Source organism: Strongylocentrotus purpuratus, unplaced genomic scaffold (assembly GCF_000002235.5).
Source record: "Strongylocentrotus purpuratus isolate Spur 01 unplaced genomic scaffold, Spur_5.0 spur5_scaffold_8, whole genome shotgun sequence".
NCBI lineage: Eukaryota > Metazoa > Echinodermata > Echinoidea > Camarodonta > Strongylocentrotidae > Strongylocentrotus > Strongylocentrotus purpuratus.
The window spans coordinates 1,976,529-1,994,565 of record NW_022145614.1 but is presented as its reverse complement, the minus strand read 5'-3'; the positions used below and the strand labels follow the sequence as shown (position 1 = coordinate 1,994,565).

At 38.3% G+C, this 18,037-nt stretch overlaps 2 protein-coding genes across 2 annotated transcripts; both read left to right on the top strand.

Moving 5' to 3' along the window:
- Positions 1-4,030: 4,030 nt before the first annotated feature.
- On the top strand, positions 4,031-7,796 carry LOC100893612 (ileal sodium/bile acid cotransporter-like). Its single transcript, XM_030975550.1, has 4 exons — positions 4,031-4,619; positions 5,207-5,501; positions 5,853-5,967; positions 7,338-7,796. Exons 1-4 carry the CDS (start codon positions 4,031-4,033, stop codon positions 7,794-7,796), a joined length of 1,458 nt encoding a protein of 485 aa, XP_030831410.1.
- A 2,686-nt stretch (positions 7,797-10,482) lies between these two features.
- On the top strand, positions 10,483-18,037 carry LOC100891730 (neurocalcin homolog). The gene is made up of 4 exons (XM_003723516.3): positions 10,483-10,666; positions 14,233-14,519; positions 16,711-16,979; positions 17,787-18,037. The coding sequence occupies exons 2-4, from the start codon at positions 14,408-14,410 to the stop codon at positions 17,970-17,972; spliced, it is 567 nt and encodes a 188-aa protein (XP_003723564.2). The 5' UTR covers positions 10,483-10,666; positions 14,233-14,407; the 3' UTR covers positions 17,973-18,037.

The following is an 18,037-nucleotide window of genomic DNA, read 5'->3' as shown; positions in this document are numbered from 1 at the left end:
TTTTTTGCTATCTTCCAATCTTCTTCCATTTTCACTTTATTCTTTATTAATTTCCAGTTTTTATTTAAGTATTACCTCTTCATTTCAGTTATATAATACTTGCACATTCAAATTCAAGGTCATTTCTTATTCTTCCATATTCTTCCATTCTTCAATGTTGATAGATATTGGAACAAAACAAACTAACACAAATAAGAGGAAGGGTTATACAGTCACAAATAACTTATAGGATCGAACAAAGAGATATAACTTCCAGATAGAAAGAAAAGTAATGTCATTCCAGGTTATAGACTTGTCAATATTTGCTTCATTAAATTAGACAATGCCCATTTAAGGCCACCAGTTCAAATAACCAAACTGTGGAATAATTTGTCATAGGTTTAGATAATTCAAATATATTTTCTTAATGAAGGTCCCTAATATTCATATGTATAGTGAAATATATTAAGTTACAGGCTTCCGTGGTAGAATGAAATTAAATGGTTCAAGGAGCTTCATTTAATCTAGGGGGGCCGTGCGACTGGTCTGAAGTCAGAATGTAATTGAAAGGCTCAAGAAAATGCCATAAATTTTGTGATTTTGATTTTACTACTCATATCGCCACTTCGAATTTTAGTCAAGAACTCGAACCTTTACATTTTCATAATCTTAAATGAGAAATTTCTTTCAAATTTTGATCGAAGTAGAATCTTAGCCAAAATTGTCTCGATATATCGCAATTTTCAGAATACGAAAATTGCCTGTATCACGAAAAAAGAAAAGAAAAGAACAAAACAAAAAATAGGTAGTGAGAGAACTCTCTTTTTTTTTTTGCCCCCGCAAATGTGAAAATCGTGCCAACCGATATTTCGCTCAGTAGGGGGGGGGGGGTGGGGGTCGGGGGATAGGGAGTATTCATATTTTTTCTACAAAGAAAAAAATAGAAAATTGAGGGGGAGGGGCGTTAACCCCCAAATCACCCAATGTGCACGCGCCTGCGTATTACCATTGTTTCATTACGGAAGGTTTTTTCTTTTCTTTTAAAAGTATACACTAACTAGGTTCTGCACCTTGTTTCTATAGGAAATTATGCCTATAAGGTTTTTGCACATGTTAGCCGTTTTTCTATTTATGTTATAAATTAAAAAGTGCAGTAGGAGGTTGATTAGGTTACTCTGTATAATCATTACGAGTAAGCCGTGTAATTGAACATCATTACCATCACTATCACAGTCATGAATATATACCTAGTTTGCAATCAGGGCCGAACCCGTCATTGTGAGAAATATTGCAAAAGTGCCCCCCCCCCCTCCCCTCCTCTCCAAATTTCAAAATTCCAGTCGACTTTCTCAGACTCACTTAGTGTGTATGTGGTGATGTTTTCATCTCTGCAATGGTTTGTTTTGTTCTCCCAAGGGTGAGTGGGGGCGGGGGGGGGGGGGGGGCTTGCCCAATCCGTCTACCCCTGGAAACCCCTTTTCGAAACAAGATTTCACCATATGCTCCTCATTAAGCTATTAAGGACTATCTAATACAGATTAGAGCTCCATTGTTTAAATAGAACATTCATTTAACAAAATGGTGGAATATTGCACGCGGCGCCTCATTATCATAAAATCTGCGTTCTTTATGACCATTCGATCACCTGGATTATATTTAGTAATTCAATATTGTCACACGTCCTCATGACCGTAATCTTTTTAGATATTATGTTGTGTTAACATGATAACCTTCTACTATGACATGTATGATATGCTATTTCCCTTAATTTTTGCTGCATTTTCGTCTTGGTCAGATTATAAATAATTTCCTGGTTGTTATCCTTTTCCGTGGTCTTCTTCACATCAATATTTTGTACAACATGAATAAATAATTACCAGTACCGAAACGCTGAAACAACATCACGCATTACCATACTATTAAGAACATATTTCAAAGCAATATACATGTATCTGTATATTGAAAGAGGGTTTCCTTGTCAGCGTATTAGTACATACTATCGCCGAGTGACTGATGCGTTTTGATTAACAAAAATAATTCTAACATATAACGATCAATTTCTTTTGGAATCTCTTTTCCGTGTTTGTATGTTGTGTCTCGATATTGTTTCATTAAAATGTTGCTCGTCATTTTTTGATACAGGTGAGATTTACCAAATCGGTTTATTTCAATCGAAAAGGATAAAACTATTTAGTACCCTTCTTTTTCTATTTTAGAAAGCTTGACACGATCGGCTTGCATCATTCAATCGTTACTATAAATACCCCTCACTATGACTATAATTATACATGACAAGTACATGTAGGCCCTATAAGGTTTTCGTTTGATAATATGTTCATTAGAACATAAAATACCTGTTTTCTCAACAGACCATCCGGGGTACTACGAACAGAGTTCATCGTTATTGCATGCTTTGGTAGTTTTTTTATGACGGTACGACGTTGATAAATGACAAATGAATTGTTTTTTATCGCATCGGCATCTCAATTTTATTACTGATATTATAAGCAAAGTGTACCTTGCACTCAACGACAGACCTCTAACGGAATTCTGTGGTAAGACTGTTAACCCTCATATCATTTTATCATCACTACATTTTTTCCCTTCCAAATTATGGTTTCACTTCTACTGAGTGGATTTTCTCTTAGGGGTAAGTAGTAAAAGATGTGCAAATAATTATTAAAACCAATCCACAATCAATTAAAATATTCATCACCCAAACATTTTTCTCGACAGTGTTTGTCCATCAATAAACAAGATCGGGATATTTTCCTTTTTAAGAATCACCGATGATATGATTTCTTCTTTTTTTTCTTCTCGCAATTCCAAGGGGAGATCATGCCCCCTCCCTCGTATGAGGATGCCACTGTGCCCTTGATACACGTATCACCATGAACAGACACCATGCACAGTTCTTCCAAACAGACACACGTGAATAACCAGTGACGATAACCTTCTTTATAAGATGATGACGTAGATCCTAATCAAATGATTGGTTGAAAGCGTACACGTGACCAGGCATTTATTTTGCCTAACGCGTAATTTGGGTAATGACCGGTCATTACCCAGTGGTAATGACCGGTCATTACCACATCTAGCTAAAATTAAGTCAGGGGTCTAATATTAGACGCGCGCAAGGCATGGTATGCCTCAATTAGCGCTTATTTTAAACCATGGGTTATGTAAATGAGAATTTAAACCATGGGCTAGATTTAAACCTCCTTTGTGAATTCGGGCCTTTGGTTTGAGATGAGGGCGATTGATCAAATAACAAGGATCCACGTTATAATTTTATAAAACAAATAATACACATCATTTTGTTCGGGCATTAATTAGTACAATTTCCCACACTCGGTACCTTTGAAAAAGTCTAACACGCCCTCGGCTATCGCCTCGGGCGTGTTAGACTTTTCCAAAGGTACCTTGTGTGGGTAATTCTTACTAATGCCCTCACTGGTGTGTATTATTTGTATATTATTAGTGGGTTCCCTATGTCTGGTTGCATGGCGACCATTTCGTCACACTTTGCCCCGCCTGTAGTTATCCATCCAAACGATTAATTCGGTACACCATGAACAATATCGACGATGAAATACCCTAAGCACATATCATAAAAATGCAAAATTTGGCCCTATAAATACTCCTACTTGGTAAACAAATTCAAATATAAGTATTGTCGTAGAATTTTGGAATAAAAGAGAGAGACGCGGTAATGACGAAACCATTCATTGACTCTGCAGACCCCTCAAGCCTTGGCATTTAATTCGAAAACTTATCAAGCGAAAATTGTTTTCATAATTTGTAATTGAAGAAGGAATCGTAATAGTAATCGACAACATTCTGAACTTGAATTTTCATTTCTTTTCGCAAAGGAATATCGTTGCTCCTTGTGGCCGTCGTTACTTGTTATCAAGTTTATATGAGAAAAGGTTGACATTATAGGAAGGTGTAGTAACATTCTAATGAACGTCTTCCAACATACTCATCACCAGTCAAGACGGATATTTGTTAGAAGTTACTATTAAAAAGTAGAATATCCTTAAGAACAAGCATGAAGTCGGTTACATTCATCATAATTTTGGTAACCTTTGTCCAAACTTGGACGTCTGTCCGAGGTGAGTGCGGTCTTACGAGTGCAGCCAATGTATCCTGTCCTCTCGACACATACTACGTCTTTGAAGGTGATGAAATCAATGTGACCATATCGGTCGTAGCCGTCACAACTAGAGGTATCATCACCTTCGATACCGAGAATCAAGCCAACTTTGAACTGGTGGTTGATGAATCCTTCCCGGTGACCACCGAAGATGACTTCCCTACAAACCTGACTGTGACGCTCCATGCCAAACTGATATCCATCAGCAAGCTTCAGGTCAAGTTCATAGCAGATACCTCTGAAGATGTCCTCATGGTGGGTTCTCAAACCATTGCGGTCAAGCGTATCCCATCCATCCTGCAGACCATCTACATATACGTGTTGATGGTATGGATTGTCTTGAGCTATCTGTCCATGGGAGGTACCATGGACATGCAGGTCATCTGGGCGAGGGTAAGGAGACCATGGGGTGTGCTCATCGGTATCTTCTGCCAGTTCATCATTATGCCTGCCTTGACATTTTACATCGCTAAGGTGGCTGCAGGTTAGTGCTGAAACTATCTGGTTGTTATATCGGATTACTAGCATAAATTTCCCAAATAGGAGCATGGTACTGAGCTATAGTCTTAGAATACCAAACAAAGTAGGTTCAATTACAACTTCAAAACCTTGATATTATTTTAGGTTTTAAACGAAATTAGAGAAGAGTTGGTGTATATCATAATAGAAAGTTTTGAATAATCAATAATAACGAAAAAATGCATCGCCATACCTTCCACCATAAGATAGACACGGATATTAAAGGCCTAGTTGTATTACTGTTAACTTGAATTGAATTGAATGTATTAATTGTCCATATAACGGAAACGTTTTGTCCAATGCACGAAAAATAAAAAATACAAACATTCAAAAGAACAGTAACATCATAAGAAATCAACCTACTTCATAAGGCACACAAACAATGGTAGGAATATATTCTAGCTTTTCATACATTATCATTGATTAAGTTTATCAACACTCATCTATTTTGCGGCAAGATATAAGGTTTTGGAAAATTTTGTTGGTGGAACCATTATGTTAATTACCTAGATAAATGATCTAATAAAAGTCATTACGATCATGTCACTCCAGCTGACGATCCAACTACGGCTCTCGGCATCGTCATTATCGGCACCTGCCCCGGTGGCTGGCTCAGCAACGTATTCAGTGTCCTTCTCGATGTCGACTTCGTCCTAAGCTTGACGATGACGTTCTTTTCATCCATCATCGCCCTGGGAATGATGCCTCTCAATCTGTTCATCTACGCCACACCTTTCGCCGAAGACAACGCCAGATTGGAAACACCGTACGGTGAGATGGCTCAGCAGCTAGCACTGCTCGTCGTTCCGTGCTTCATCGGCATAGGATTGTCACATAAATTCCCCAAGTATGTCTACTTGAATCATGTTCACTCTTTGAATTTTATCATCATTAGCAATGTAAGCGTTTGATCGTGGTTCTGTCTATCGACTTTGAGGAAAAAAATAGGTACAAACAAACTATCACATACAAGTTTTCTGAGATGGATAATAACGAACATTTTGGACACAAATGTACGCATAGAAAAACATTGCGATGTGGTGTTATCCATTTCAAATTTTATTTGTTTTAATTATTATCAACATTAACACATGTAAAAAGGAAAATGAATAGAGTATGTTATGAAACTGTGAAAGACAGTAAATGACGTGTCTCAAACTGATTTTGTCCCCGTCTCCCCATTCTATTTTTTTTTCAGGTTCAAAACATTCTGCAGTAAAATTATGAAGCCTGTTGGTACACTGCTGATCATCATTGGTATTTCACTAGCTGTCCCAGCCGATCTCTATGCCTTCACTACTGCATCGGTTAAGGTATGTACAATACACTATTAAGATCTTTCCCCCCCTTTTTTTTTTTGGTAAGGATCATATATAAATTAAGGGCTATACTGAGGGGATAAATGAGAACCTGTTGGAATCCATAAAGACAATTGAAATAAATTGTCATAATAATATGCTTTCGCGAATGTCATTATTGTATGACTAGCTGAGAACGATGGGTAATACTCAAGGCAAAGTCTCACTAATGAGACCGACACCCAACTGACATGAGTCACCTGACACAGTAGCGTACGCAGGATTTTTTCAAGGGGGGGGGGGGTTATATATTTTTTAAATCGGTCCGAAAATTTCGCAACGACTCAGCCAGCCGCTGAATAAGCGGGGGGGGGGGGGGGGGGGGAGGACACTTTTTTTTTTGGGGGGGGGGGTCCCAAAAAATCGCAACCAGCCGCTTAGCCGCTGAATAGTGAATAAGGGGGGGGGGAGGGGTAAGAGGATATTTTTTTTCTTTTTGGTCTCGAAATTTGAACATTTGACATTTAGCTCCGTTGGGGAGGGGAGGGGGGGGGGGTAAGGTCACCTTTTTTAGGTCAGCTATTGGCATAATTAAAAATTTTAAAAAAATAACAAAGGGGGAGGGGTTGGTCGAAAATATATACATAACAAAATCTGAAGGGGGGTTCAACCCCCAACCCCCCCCCCCCCCTCCCCTGCGTACGCGCCTGACCTGACAATAGATCAATGAAACAAGTAAGTCGCTTTACAGGTGATAGTATCAGGGTTTATTCGTCGCGCCTCTCAAAAATGGGAACGGGTGGTAAGGAGGGGCTTGACACAAAGATTAAACATTTTAGTTGGCAAATTTGAACCTTTCCGAGCTTCGTCGCCGAATCTAAAATTTGATCACTTTTTCTTCATTGTTTAGCTTGTTGAAAAAAAATCAATCTCTATCGATAGAATAGAAAATCCAAGGACCTATAGTTTTTCCTTGTCGCCACATTATAAATCGGAAAAGCATCTTCATGCTTTAGTATACGATAGCAGTGCAACATAATTTAGAGACAAAAAGAAACAGAACTGTCAAGATTCTTAGACCTATACTCTGATATGCACAGAAAAATGAAATTTCAGTCTTCCTCCTTATACCTAATTGTATTGGATAAGTTGCATCGAATGGAAGTTGAAGTATTGAAAATTTACTGTTGTATTCTATATTATGCCTCTTCTTTTTTTCTTTCAATTTTACGTGATGGGATTTATCATTGACACAAGACTGATATCTTTCTATTGGAAGACAGCCATTGGTGTAGGATTTGTTAATTAAATCTTGCAAGAATGAAAAACGAAATGTGCCTTTTAGACATAGAAACAGTTTTCTTTCTTTCTTGTCATCGCGTCAGATTTGGGCAGTATCTCTCATCACACCGGCATTTGGAGCGTTCTTCGGCCTGTCCTTCGCCCGTATCTTCGCTCGGGACATTCGTACCTCCATCACCATCGCCTTGGAGACCGGAATCCAGAACGCTCTCCTTGGTCGTACCATCATCGGTCTCTTCTATCCTCAACCCGAAGCCGATCTCATCGCCCGTGTCATGCTCGTCAACGTGCTCGTCACCCTCATCGAAGGCATCGTCGCCGTGATCATCTACTCAGTCATACGTTACCTGCTGTGTAAGTCACGCTGTGATGATGTCCTAGGAGGAGGAGGCGAGGTAGAAGATGATGAAGAGAAGATAATCCAGGATGGGGCTTCTAAACCATCTGCTGTGTACTCTGTGAATGGTAACATGAAGGAGACGAGATATTCGCAGGCAGGGGACGGGGCCATTGATAACCCATGTGTTGAGATAACACCTTAAACAAATAAGATTTAAACATGAACTTTAATGACAAATCTTCTAATACGCATTCGAGTGGAGTGATTTTTTTTTAGAAAGAGGGCGTTTGACTTACGATTGCGGTTGTCTCCATTGATTGTACGGTTAATGAACTGCAGTTTTATGCTTCTCGTATCCATAAATATCATTCGAACATTTGAATTTGAATGATTCACTTGGTATTGAAATTAAATGTGTGCACTCGAATGTTAGGTAACTATATAAGGTTTACGATTTGTTGGTTATACAATAGATAACAAACCTTGATCCGTGCTTAGTGTAGGTATCAGCCGCATCACAGTTTACAACTGTCGTCATAGAAGTATAAGCTTTACAGACGATCATCGTTTTCAATCACACGTGTTAATTTGAGATTTTTAATGCATTAACTAATCTTTTGGTCATGGTGAGAGTCATCCCATATGTCAACAAGGATATAATATGTACATAATTATCTTCGTGTATCCATTAAATACGTAGCGTTCTAAAAAGAAAGTATTAACAAAAACCGACTAAACAGTACAGAGTATAGCAGGCTGGAGTAAACGTTAGTTATTTTCAAACACTAGCTAATTTTAGTAGCATTTTTATTTCTTGAGCATTTGTGTGTGAGGATGATTATTCAATCATATAGAATCATTTTATAGGCTAACACTAGCAAAAAAAAGTGATGGTAATACTTTAAACATTAAACATTGATGCTCCAATGGTCATTGATGCATTCGAATCTGATGGGTTTATCGTTCAAAACGACATAAACATAGACGGACAGTAGGAAATGCAAAGAACTTCATTATGTTACACAATCACAAGTTTGGCAAAACAAAATAAATAGTTTAATGATAATAGCCTAGATTTTAAAAGTTTGGGTTTGGTTCAATATTCCACCGTAGCAACCTGTTTTGTAGTGCACCAGCAAGTAGTGCTCCCTGTTCAATATTGCATCCGAAACGTGCTAATTCTAGTATTTGAGACAGTGTGTAGGGTCCAAAGTCGAACCATTCATAATTAAACAAAAAGCAATATAGTCTTACATGCATATATAGGCATGCAGGCACTAACTCCATGGTGAAGGTTAACGCAATACAAGGGTGGGGTACTCTGCAGCCCCATCCCTCCACCTGTTACGTCTAAGATGCTTACAAAGATGTAATAATTGTCTTTGCACCACATCATTTCGAAATAATTGTTGTTAATCAATTTAAGTTTATAATTATAATCACGTTTGATTGTGGGAAATTTGTCAGGCAAAATTCTAAGGCTGCAAGATTGCTTTTATTAAAATCATCATGATTACATTATCTTATTTTATTATGATTTCTCCTCCTCAATTTACTTGATCTGTAAATTAACTTTGTAGAAGAGGCGTATATATTGAATTAATAGAGCAAAAGGTTCTATTCTGGCAGTAAATAAAGCATTGTATTTGTCTAGAGAATATCATTGTATGTCCAAGGTTGCTGAGCCGCACTGTGCAGCATGATGCATTGTTATCAATACAATTGGTGCATATGGATTTATTCCTTACAAATTAACACGTATTTTCCACACATCTGAACAATAGAAATTATTGCGCGGGAAATATCCACAAACGGAGTCTTGTTCAAAGACCATTTTAATAATAGTAATATGGTTATTTATATAGCGCCGGTATCCACTGAAACGAAGAGAATGTATTGTTATATTTGCTTTCCAGTTTTCAAAAGAATCCTGTACCACTTTGAGCCACTCCGCCAATTCAGTGGCGAAAGAGCGAAAACATTAAGGGGGCTGAGCCAGTATTATCTGAATGTCCACAAACGCAATACATATTATCAATCCCTTGAATCTGGGGGGGGGGGGCGTTCTCTGCTTCCCCTACAAAAGAAAAGACTTTGCATTTTCCTCTTTAGAGCTCCATTAAATGGGGATTTTGTTTTTCTTTCTTTCTTTTTGTTGGCCTCGATTTTCTTCACTTCACTTTGGGTCTGGATCTTTCTTTCTCTCTCTCTCTCTCTCTCTCTCTTCTTTAGGGATGGGGCTGGAGGCAGTAGCCCCCAATCCCCCTGCCTCCCATAGCAGTACGCTAGTGCTTCGATGTAATACTTACGAACTGCAACTTTACGAATTAGAAATGATACTATTTACGTCTACAATCATAGACTAAGAGACCCATCTGCTTCAGTCTGCTGCAGTCTTGTTTACAGACAGTCTTGCTCCATTTCTGAACACTCCATATTTTAAAATGAACCAGGGGGCTTCACTTTCCACAATGTGGCGTAGCAGCGCAATTAAGTGCGATCAGGAGAGGGGCACTTATTAGACTTATTAGACTGGATGGGTCTTATTAGAATGGACTACAAGGTGGGTAAGGTAGGGTGCGAGGAAGGGTCATGTCAATTTTCCCCTGGGGAAAAAACATGTAAAAATTAACTTTAATTTTACCTTTTTTTTGGAGATGCCCTTTCCCTTTTTCAATTTTCTCTCTCTCTATTTATCTCTCCCCTCCCTTCTCTCTCTCTCTCTCTCTCTCTCTCTCTCTCACTATTTCTCTATTTCTATCTGTCTATCTATCCACCCATCTATCTATCCATCCATCTTTCCATCCATCTATCTATCTAGCTATAATTATGTTCCCTATATTTCCATTTGAAGAGTTGGAGGCACATCCCCCGTGCCCTCTCATGCTACTGTACATACACCCATTCAACGCGCGTGGCATAGAAATAGTGACTAGTCTCGATACGATTATAGAACCATTGTGCACGATCCGGATCGATCCCTTGTCATAACATTACCAGCAAATGATAAAGGGGTGTATTCTGGATTGTACGAGAATTAGACATCGCTGAGAAGAGTGATCTATTTACAAGGTAAGACAATATTTATTATCAAGAGTTGATACATCGCACACACAGATATATAGAGAGGGTGGCAGAGAAGAGGAAGAGAGAGAGAGAAAGAGAGAGAGAGAGAGAGAGAGAGAGAGAGAAAGATGATGGGTTAATATATTTTTTTATAACGTATTTTGTAAGGTGTTATCTCAACCCATGGGTTATCAATGCCCTCGTCACCTGCCTGCATGTGAATATCATTTTTGCATTATATTTAGTGTTCAAGGCATTCCATGTCCCTTTCATAATGCTATGTTATTCTCAATGGTTCATAACACTCTTATTGCAACCACTCAGCATGAGTAAGATGAACATTTAACCAAATTTAAACGCTATAATGAGACCCTATATATACACGGCAAATGAAATGAATTTTTTCCTGTTCGCGACAATCATCAAATCATAAGTTACTGATTTCAATGCAATGTGTATATACCCCCACACAGAGATTGTATGGTATTCATACCGGACTTCAAAGCGGTTTCAACAATAACTGAGTCAGAAACCGCCGCCAAGCTAGGCTTGTTTGACAATGGTTCGCAATAGATCATGAGAAAAGTTATTATCTGCGAATATAGACGTGCATGGGGTTCAAAACCAAGGGGAAAATAACCTGAACCTTTGTAATCTTGTAAACCGTTAGAAACCTTGTTAAAATGGAGAGATATACAGTTCAAAGGTTTGGAACTGACAGCAATATTGTGCAGAACAGAACAAGATTAGAGAGATAATGATTTAGGAATACATAGGTATTTCACATTCTTCGGAATAAAAACTATAGATAAAATGAGTGAACGGTCGCACGGATCAAGGGTCTATTTTCGCAATGGTAACCAATTTCATGCACATGTCTTGTGAAGTGCTTCAATTTCATGTAAACAAAACAAAGTCCCCGCATATTCTCTCACTCACAACCCTTAAGGTTTGTGCACAATTATTATTTGAACGAAACTTTAAATAAACAGGATACAGTCAAGAGCCGGAAACCAGAATAACATGATAAATGCGATATTGATAATATTCATTCTGATGGTATTCATTATTTGCACTTGTTTGCATGATAAGATATGTATTAGATGTTAATCTAATACGCCCCAAGGTCCTGTCTGCCTTCTGATTTGTGGCTCGGGGGGAGGGGGCCGGGGGGGGGGGGTCTGTTGCCACCCACCTCCTTAAAGGGATCCGGTAACTTTGTCTCAGATTCTGAAACAAAATCCTGGATTTAGCTCATGCTGCAATGATAATTATAAACCTTTATGTCAGTCAGGAACCCTATGACTTTTACAAGCCGATCGCCTGTCTGATTGGAAATTGAAACCAAATTTTGCGTTTCCCTAACGGTTTTCATTACACTACAGTCTATTGGTAAAAAAAAAGAGTATAGTAAAACCGGTCACTCAAAGATTTATATATTTTTGAGGCACTTCTTGATCATTTTGAAGCACGATTTTTTAAAGGCTTCAATATTACACCATATCACAGACACTGATAACACGTAGGGCCGCGTGCATCTCAGATTTAACATTGTTAAACGATGCCTTTAAGGAAAAGAAAAGAGAGAAAAAGAAGACGGAGGAAAATTAAGAAGTGGACGACGACGACGAGAAGAAGAAGAAGAAGAAGATGCTGAGGAGAAGGAGGGGGAGAAGAGGAAGAAGATGAAGAAGAAAAAGAAGGAGAATAAGAACATCAATAACCAATTCTCCTACCGGAGGGAGGGGAAGGGGGGGGGGGGGGGTCAAATCTACGAATCAGCCCGCACCCTTTCTAGCAGTCTTGGTTCCGCCCCATATATACTCTTCTAGTGATCTTACTCAGCTTTGTCAGTTTAAATGCTCTCTTGCAGAGTCATACACTCTAAAAAAAAAAACTGCTCAATTTGAGTCAAAATGTTACTCTTTTGGGTGGTCAAAAGGAAACCACCCGACTTTTGAGTAAACTTTACTCAGCATGTGTTGAGTAACAAATCTACCCATCTGTTGAGTAAAAATATTACTCAATAAAAGACTAAATCTCTACTCAGTTTGAATGAGTCAACCTTTACTTAATATTTACTCTTTGTTTAGCGGTTTCCTTTTTTACTCAGTACTGGGTAGAAACGTAATCAACTCATGTCGAGTAAGAAACTGCTCATGAGTTGAGCCAAATTTTACTAAATTAACGAGTACATGTTTTGACTCAAATTGTTTGAGCGATTTTTTTGCTCTAATATTGAGTATGTTTTCTGGGTAACGCTTAGTTGCTCAATCAATATTGAGTAAAAACATGTACTAAGTTAAGTACATGTTTTTACTCCATTAGGGGTGCAAACCGATGCAATAGCAGTACCTTTAGGGGTTCAATCCTGCAAGGTGCAATCCTGCACCCATCATCGAGGAATACTGGTAAAATTTGCTCGTACACAAATACATATTAAACATGCATGATGTTTCTTGGTTAGTAATCATATAATCAATATATCTATTGCTAAAACGTGAATGTAATTGTAACATGATCAGACAAAATAATATATTGGTTAATGATTGCCAAAGGAAAATACAAAATCAAAAAATTGATGTGCATTGTCATAATTTGCTTAACAAATCATGATAAATGTATTTTTATGTGAACACGTGGAAAGTAATCATGAATATGCATGCAATATGCAAACTTTTATTTTGCACCCTCTTTTGGTCGATAGGGTTCATTTTTGTGGGAAGGGTGCAAAATCTTATATTGCACCCTTTTTTTAACCCCTTTTCCTTCAATAGGGTTCATTTTTATGTAAAGGGTGCAAACTCTTATTTTGCACCCTTTTTGCACCCTTTTTTCTAAGAGTGTATCTCAGTTCTTTCGCATCTTTCTGCACGCGCACATGCATGCACGAGACATGCACATGACGGACAATGAAAGAGTACAAAATATCCAGTTCCTTAGGTAGACAAAGGAACATACAGCTGCTATTATGTAAAATTGTGTAGAACAGGTGTCACATGCATATTGACAGCTAGTTGCACTTTCCATCGATCCAACTTTCACTCGCACCCGAGGTAAATTCGGGTAAGAGATCAATGTTGATTTATTTATCACCTGCCGCAGCGTAATACCCAACCGTAGTTTACTCAAAATTGATACAAACGAAATTCGTACTCGATGTTGAGTCATTGATTTACTCTTTATCGAAGGTAACAAATTACTCGGGTGACGAGTACCACTAAAATCAAGGTCTTACTCCAGCTTGAGTACTGAATTGCTCATTTTGTTACTCAACTTGTTTTACTCGGCACAATTTACTCGCTGACATTAAGAGTGTAAGACGCAGTCTTGATGTTTGATTCTTCATCGTAGCCTGGACAAAGGAAAACTATATAATAACAAAAAAACATTCCTTGATTTCAGTTGTCTATTAGTAATATAGTGTTCATGTATTTCAAGTAGTTATTCAGTTAGTTTATTAGGTAAGCCACATATCTTGAATCATGGAATTTGAACGGGATTAAATAATGGCAACTTTCGAATCCATAAAAAATGCTCTTCATTTATATTTCGTATCTTAAATCCTACAGGAAGACATTTTATGTACGTGGCCGACAATCGTTATCATCGAGAGATAAAGAGAGAGAACATTACAGTATCACCACCTCTACCACCATCAATACCACCACCACCACCACCACCAACACCAACACCACCACGCTACCAACAACAACAACAGCGAGAAGAGGAACAGTAACACAGGACATGGGTAACAAACCGAGCAACGACTTAAAACCAGAGACTCTCTCCGATTTATGCAAACAAACGGAGTTTACAGAAGAAGAGCTTCAACAATGGTATGCCGATTTCAAAAAAGGTAAACATTATTTCATATAGAATAATTAGCATTCAACAGATGAAGTTTATCGAACCACGGGTTGTTTAATTAGTACATTAGTACAGCCGTCCATTAGGGACCCTGACACGACCACGCAGAAAGAGAAAGATTCCTTCCTTATAATTTGTCAAGTTTTAGCTATCCGATTTTTGTACTAAATGGTTATTCAATTGGTACAAAAGACCAAGCATGAGAAAGAATATAATCCCTCTTAATAATTTTGTCCAGTTTCTATCCGATTTTGAAGTTGGTACAAAATTGTTACGAGCCTAGGACATTAATTTTGAAAGACTCGTGAAGCTGTCCATACGTTGGCATAATTTTGACTAACATGAAAAATGGTATCTTAAAGGATTACAAGCAAAAATATCATCACTTTGTTCTATTATCACCCAAACAACAGAAACATTGGTGCAGCATGTGTCTAGCTATCGAAGGGGGGGGGGGGCAGTCTTATTCCATAAATGACTTTCGATTTAGCAATGCTAACCTATATGAATGCTTAAAAGTGTCGACGAGATGAAGAGATAATTCCGGACAAGTAAAGACGATAATAACGTGTTGTTAGAACTGGGAACCCATAGCAGTTCAGAGTAATCTAAAGCTCCAATTGAATCAGCTTTTCCTCCTCAAATTAGTAATTATTATTTCAATTTTCTACTTTTCAACATAGTCTAAAAAGTAGAAATGTATAATTGTTGTAATTTTCCGGGGGCGGGTAATTGTCCTAGGAGGTAATGTTCAGGGATGGGGGGTAATTGTCCGGGGTGGTAATGTTCCACGGGGGTAATTATCATCGGAGGGTAATTTTCCGGGATGATTGTCCAGGGGGCAATTGTCCTGATACAGACTTGGCAGTAGTTAGGCATCGTATTCTCTAGTCTACAATGATTAAAACCCCCAAGTTACGATTTTGGGGGAGTCAGGGGATTTGGCTTCTATTTCTTTCACTTTATCTTGAACAAGCTGTGGTTCTTCATTTTTTTATTAGCATCGGGAGCGATGTAGACCTGAAATAAAAGAACTTGGTTAAATTCTCGGGGCAAGTAAATGGGCGTTACGACACACATAACATTTCCAGATCTTTTCGTTGCATGTAGAGTATTTGACAGTGAAGTTCGTACAACATATTTTACTTACGTAAAGACATATCCCACCACCCGGGGCGGATCGATCCAGCCGGCGGCGAGGGAGGGGCGCAATTCGTGAGAAATTACTTAGCCTTCGCCCCCCCCCCCCCTCTGGATACGCCCCTGCCCAACACCGCGTCTTTTCTTGTTCTATTAAAGGCATCGTTTAGCAATGTTAAATCTGAGATGCATGGCCCTATACGTGTTATCAGTGTCTGTGATATGGTGTTATATCGAAGCCCTAAACAAATTGCGCTTCAAAATGATCATGAAGTGCCTCAAAAGAGCAAACATCTTTGAGTGACCGGTTTCACAATACCCATTTCCCCCAATAGACTGTAGTGTTATAAAAACCGTTAGGAAAAAAAAAAAAATGAAATTTTGATTTCCAATCATAAATATCTTGATAATCAGACGGGCGATTGGCTTGTAAAAGTCACGGGGTTCCCGACTGACCTAAAGCTTTATATTATGATTGCAGCATGAGCTAAATCCAGGATTTTGTTTCAGAATCTGAGGCAATGATACCGATTCACTTTAAACATTGCAACGTAAAAACCTTCAACAAGTATATTTTCGTTAGTTATGTCAGGATTTAGCCATGATTCAGTTAAGCAAAAAATACTCGAATTTCGAAAATTACTTGTTTGAGCTCGAAATCTCATCCGTTTTATTGTAAAGTGAACGAACGTTGCTCAGGTTAATCGCTGGTAATGGAGGTCGATTTCCTCTTTTCTGCATTCTGCATTCGGACTCCGCGACTTGTCGAGTTCCAACAAATCGTCATCTCGTATTTTTGTTCTAAATCAACTTGTCATCTCGTCGGCAATTTTAAGCTGCCATACTCAGTACTAGTAGGAGGGTGCGAGAAAGGTATCATGTATTCTCATTCATCTAATTATATAAGGGAATAATCTATCTAAAACAACTGTTCCCCCCCCCCTCCTCTCTCTCTATATCTCTCTCTCTCCCTCCCCCCATCTCCCTCTCTCTCTTTTCTCGTACACACTTCATGCAACTGTGTATTTATATCCTAACAGCCAGCTCAAAGGATTACCTCACAAAATCGGACTTCAAAAAGGTGTATGCCCAATACTTCCCTACTGGTGATGCTACGAAGTTTACCGAACATGTATATCGTACGTTCGACAGTAACGGAGACGGTACGATCTCTTTCCGAGAGTTCATGTGTGGTATGAGTGTGTTAGCTCGGGGTACGGTTGAACAGAAGTTAAGTTGGATCTTCAGTATGTATGATATTAACAAGGATGGATACATCTCCAGACCAGAGATGTTGGAAATACTTCAGGTAATACATCGGGCAACTCATTTATTCATTAATACTTATTAATGCCCCACCCCGGTCGTCTGTGTCCTACCTATTGAACAATGGTGTGGTTAAAAACCTTAATAATTTTAACTGAGGGAAACTGCCACGTACATGTAGGCCTATGATCTTACCATGGACCTATAACCTTTAATTTGAACAGTATACATGGTAAATGAGATTAGAATCGGAGGTTGAAAAAACAAGGCCAAGAGAATTCATACAATTTGCAAAATTAATTTACTACTGTTTCCAATACAACGCATATAGGCTATGCTTCAAATAAGTTTTTTGACCCATCCCAAATCAAGATTCAAGACTCAAGATCTAAACAAAAACATTCATTTCCTTCTAATAATTAATGCAAACGTAATGAAATAAGTATATACAAGGTTGGAAGGAGGCGAAATTCCCTGAAACCTCCCGACTTGTGATGATGTCACCATAAGTTACATACTTATTGTAAGAGAGAGGGAGAGAGAAGAAGAAGAAGGAAAAGAAGATGAAGATGAAAGCAAACAAACAATACCGAAAAGGGGAAAAAATCTAAAATGATTATTTATGAGGATTATATTTCAAACAAATGATTTTTTTTGGACAAAAGTCATAGCAATAGAAATAGTTATAGAAATTTGTTGCTCCCCCCCCCCACATACACACGTTCACATAATTATAAACGCTTCCGCACTATATGTAGTGATGTGATGTGATGTTTATGGCCATAATAATCACAAAAGAATCATCATTCGCTATTTATTATTTGATGTTAATCTTGTTGCTTTCTTGCAGTCATTGTACAGGATGGTCGGTGAGATGAATGACGAGGCCACACGGTATGAAGAAGATACACCAGAGAACAAACTAGAGATGATATTCCGAAATGTAGATAGGGATTGTGATAATAGGCTCTCACTCAATGAATTCCTAGATGCAGCATCGAACGACCCGGGGATCAAGACCATGTTGCAGATTTAATTAATAATAATAATAATACTCAGTTTTTATATATCGCTTATTACAATCACGAAGCGCTTCCAAAC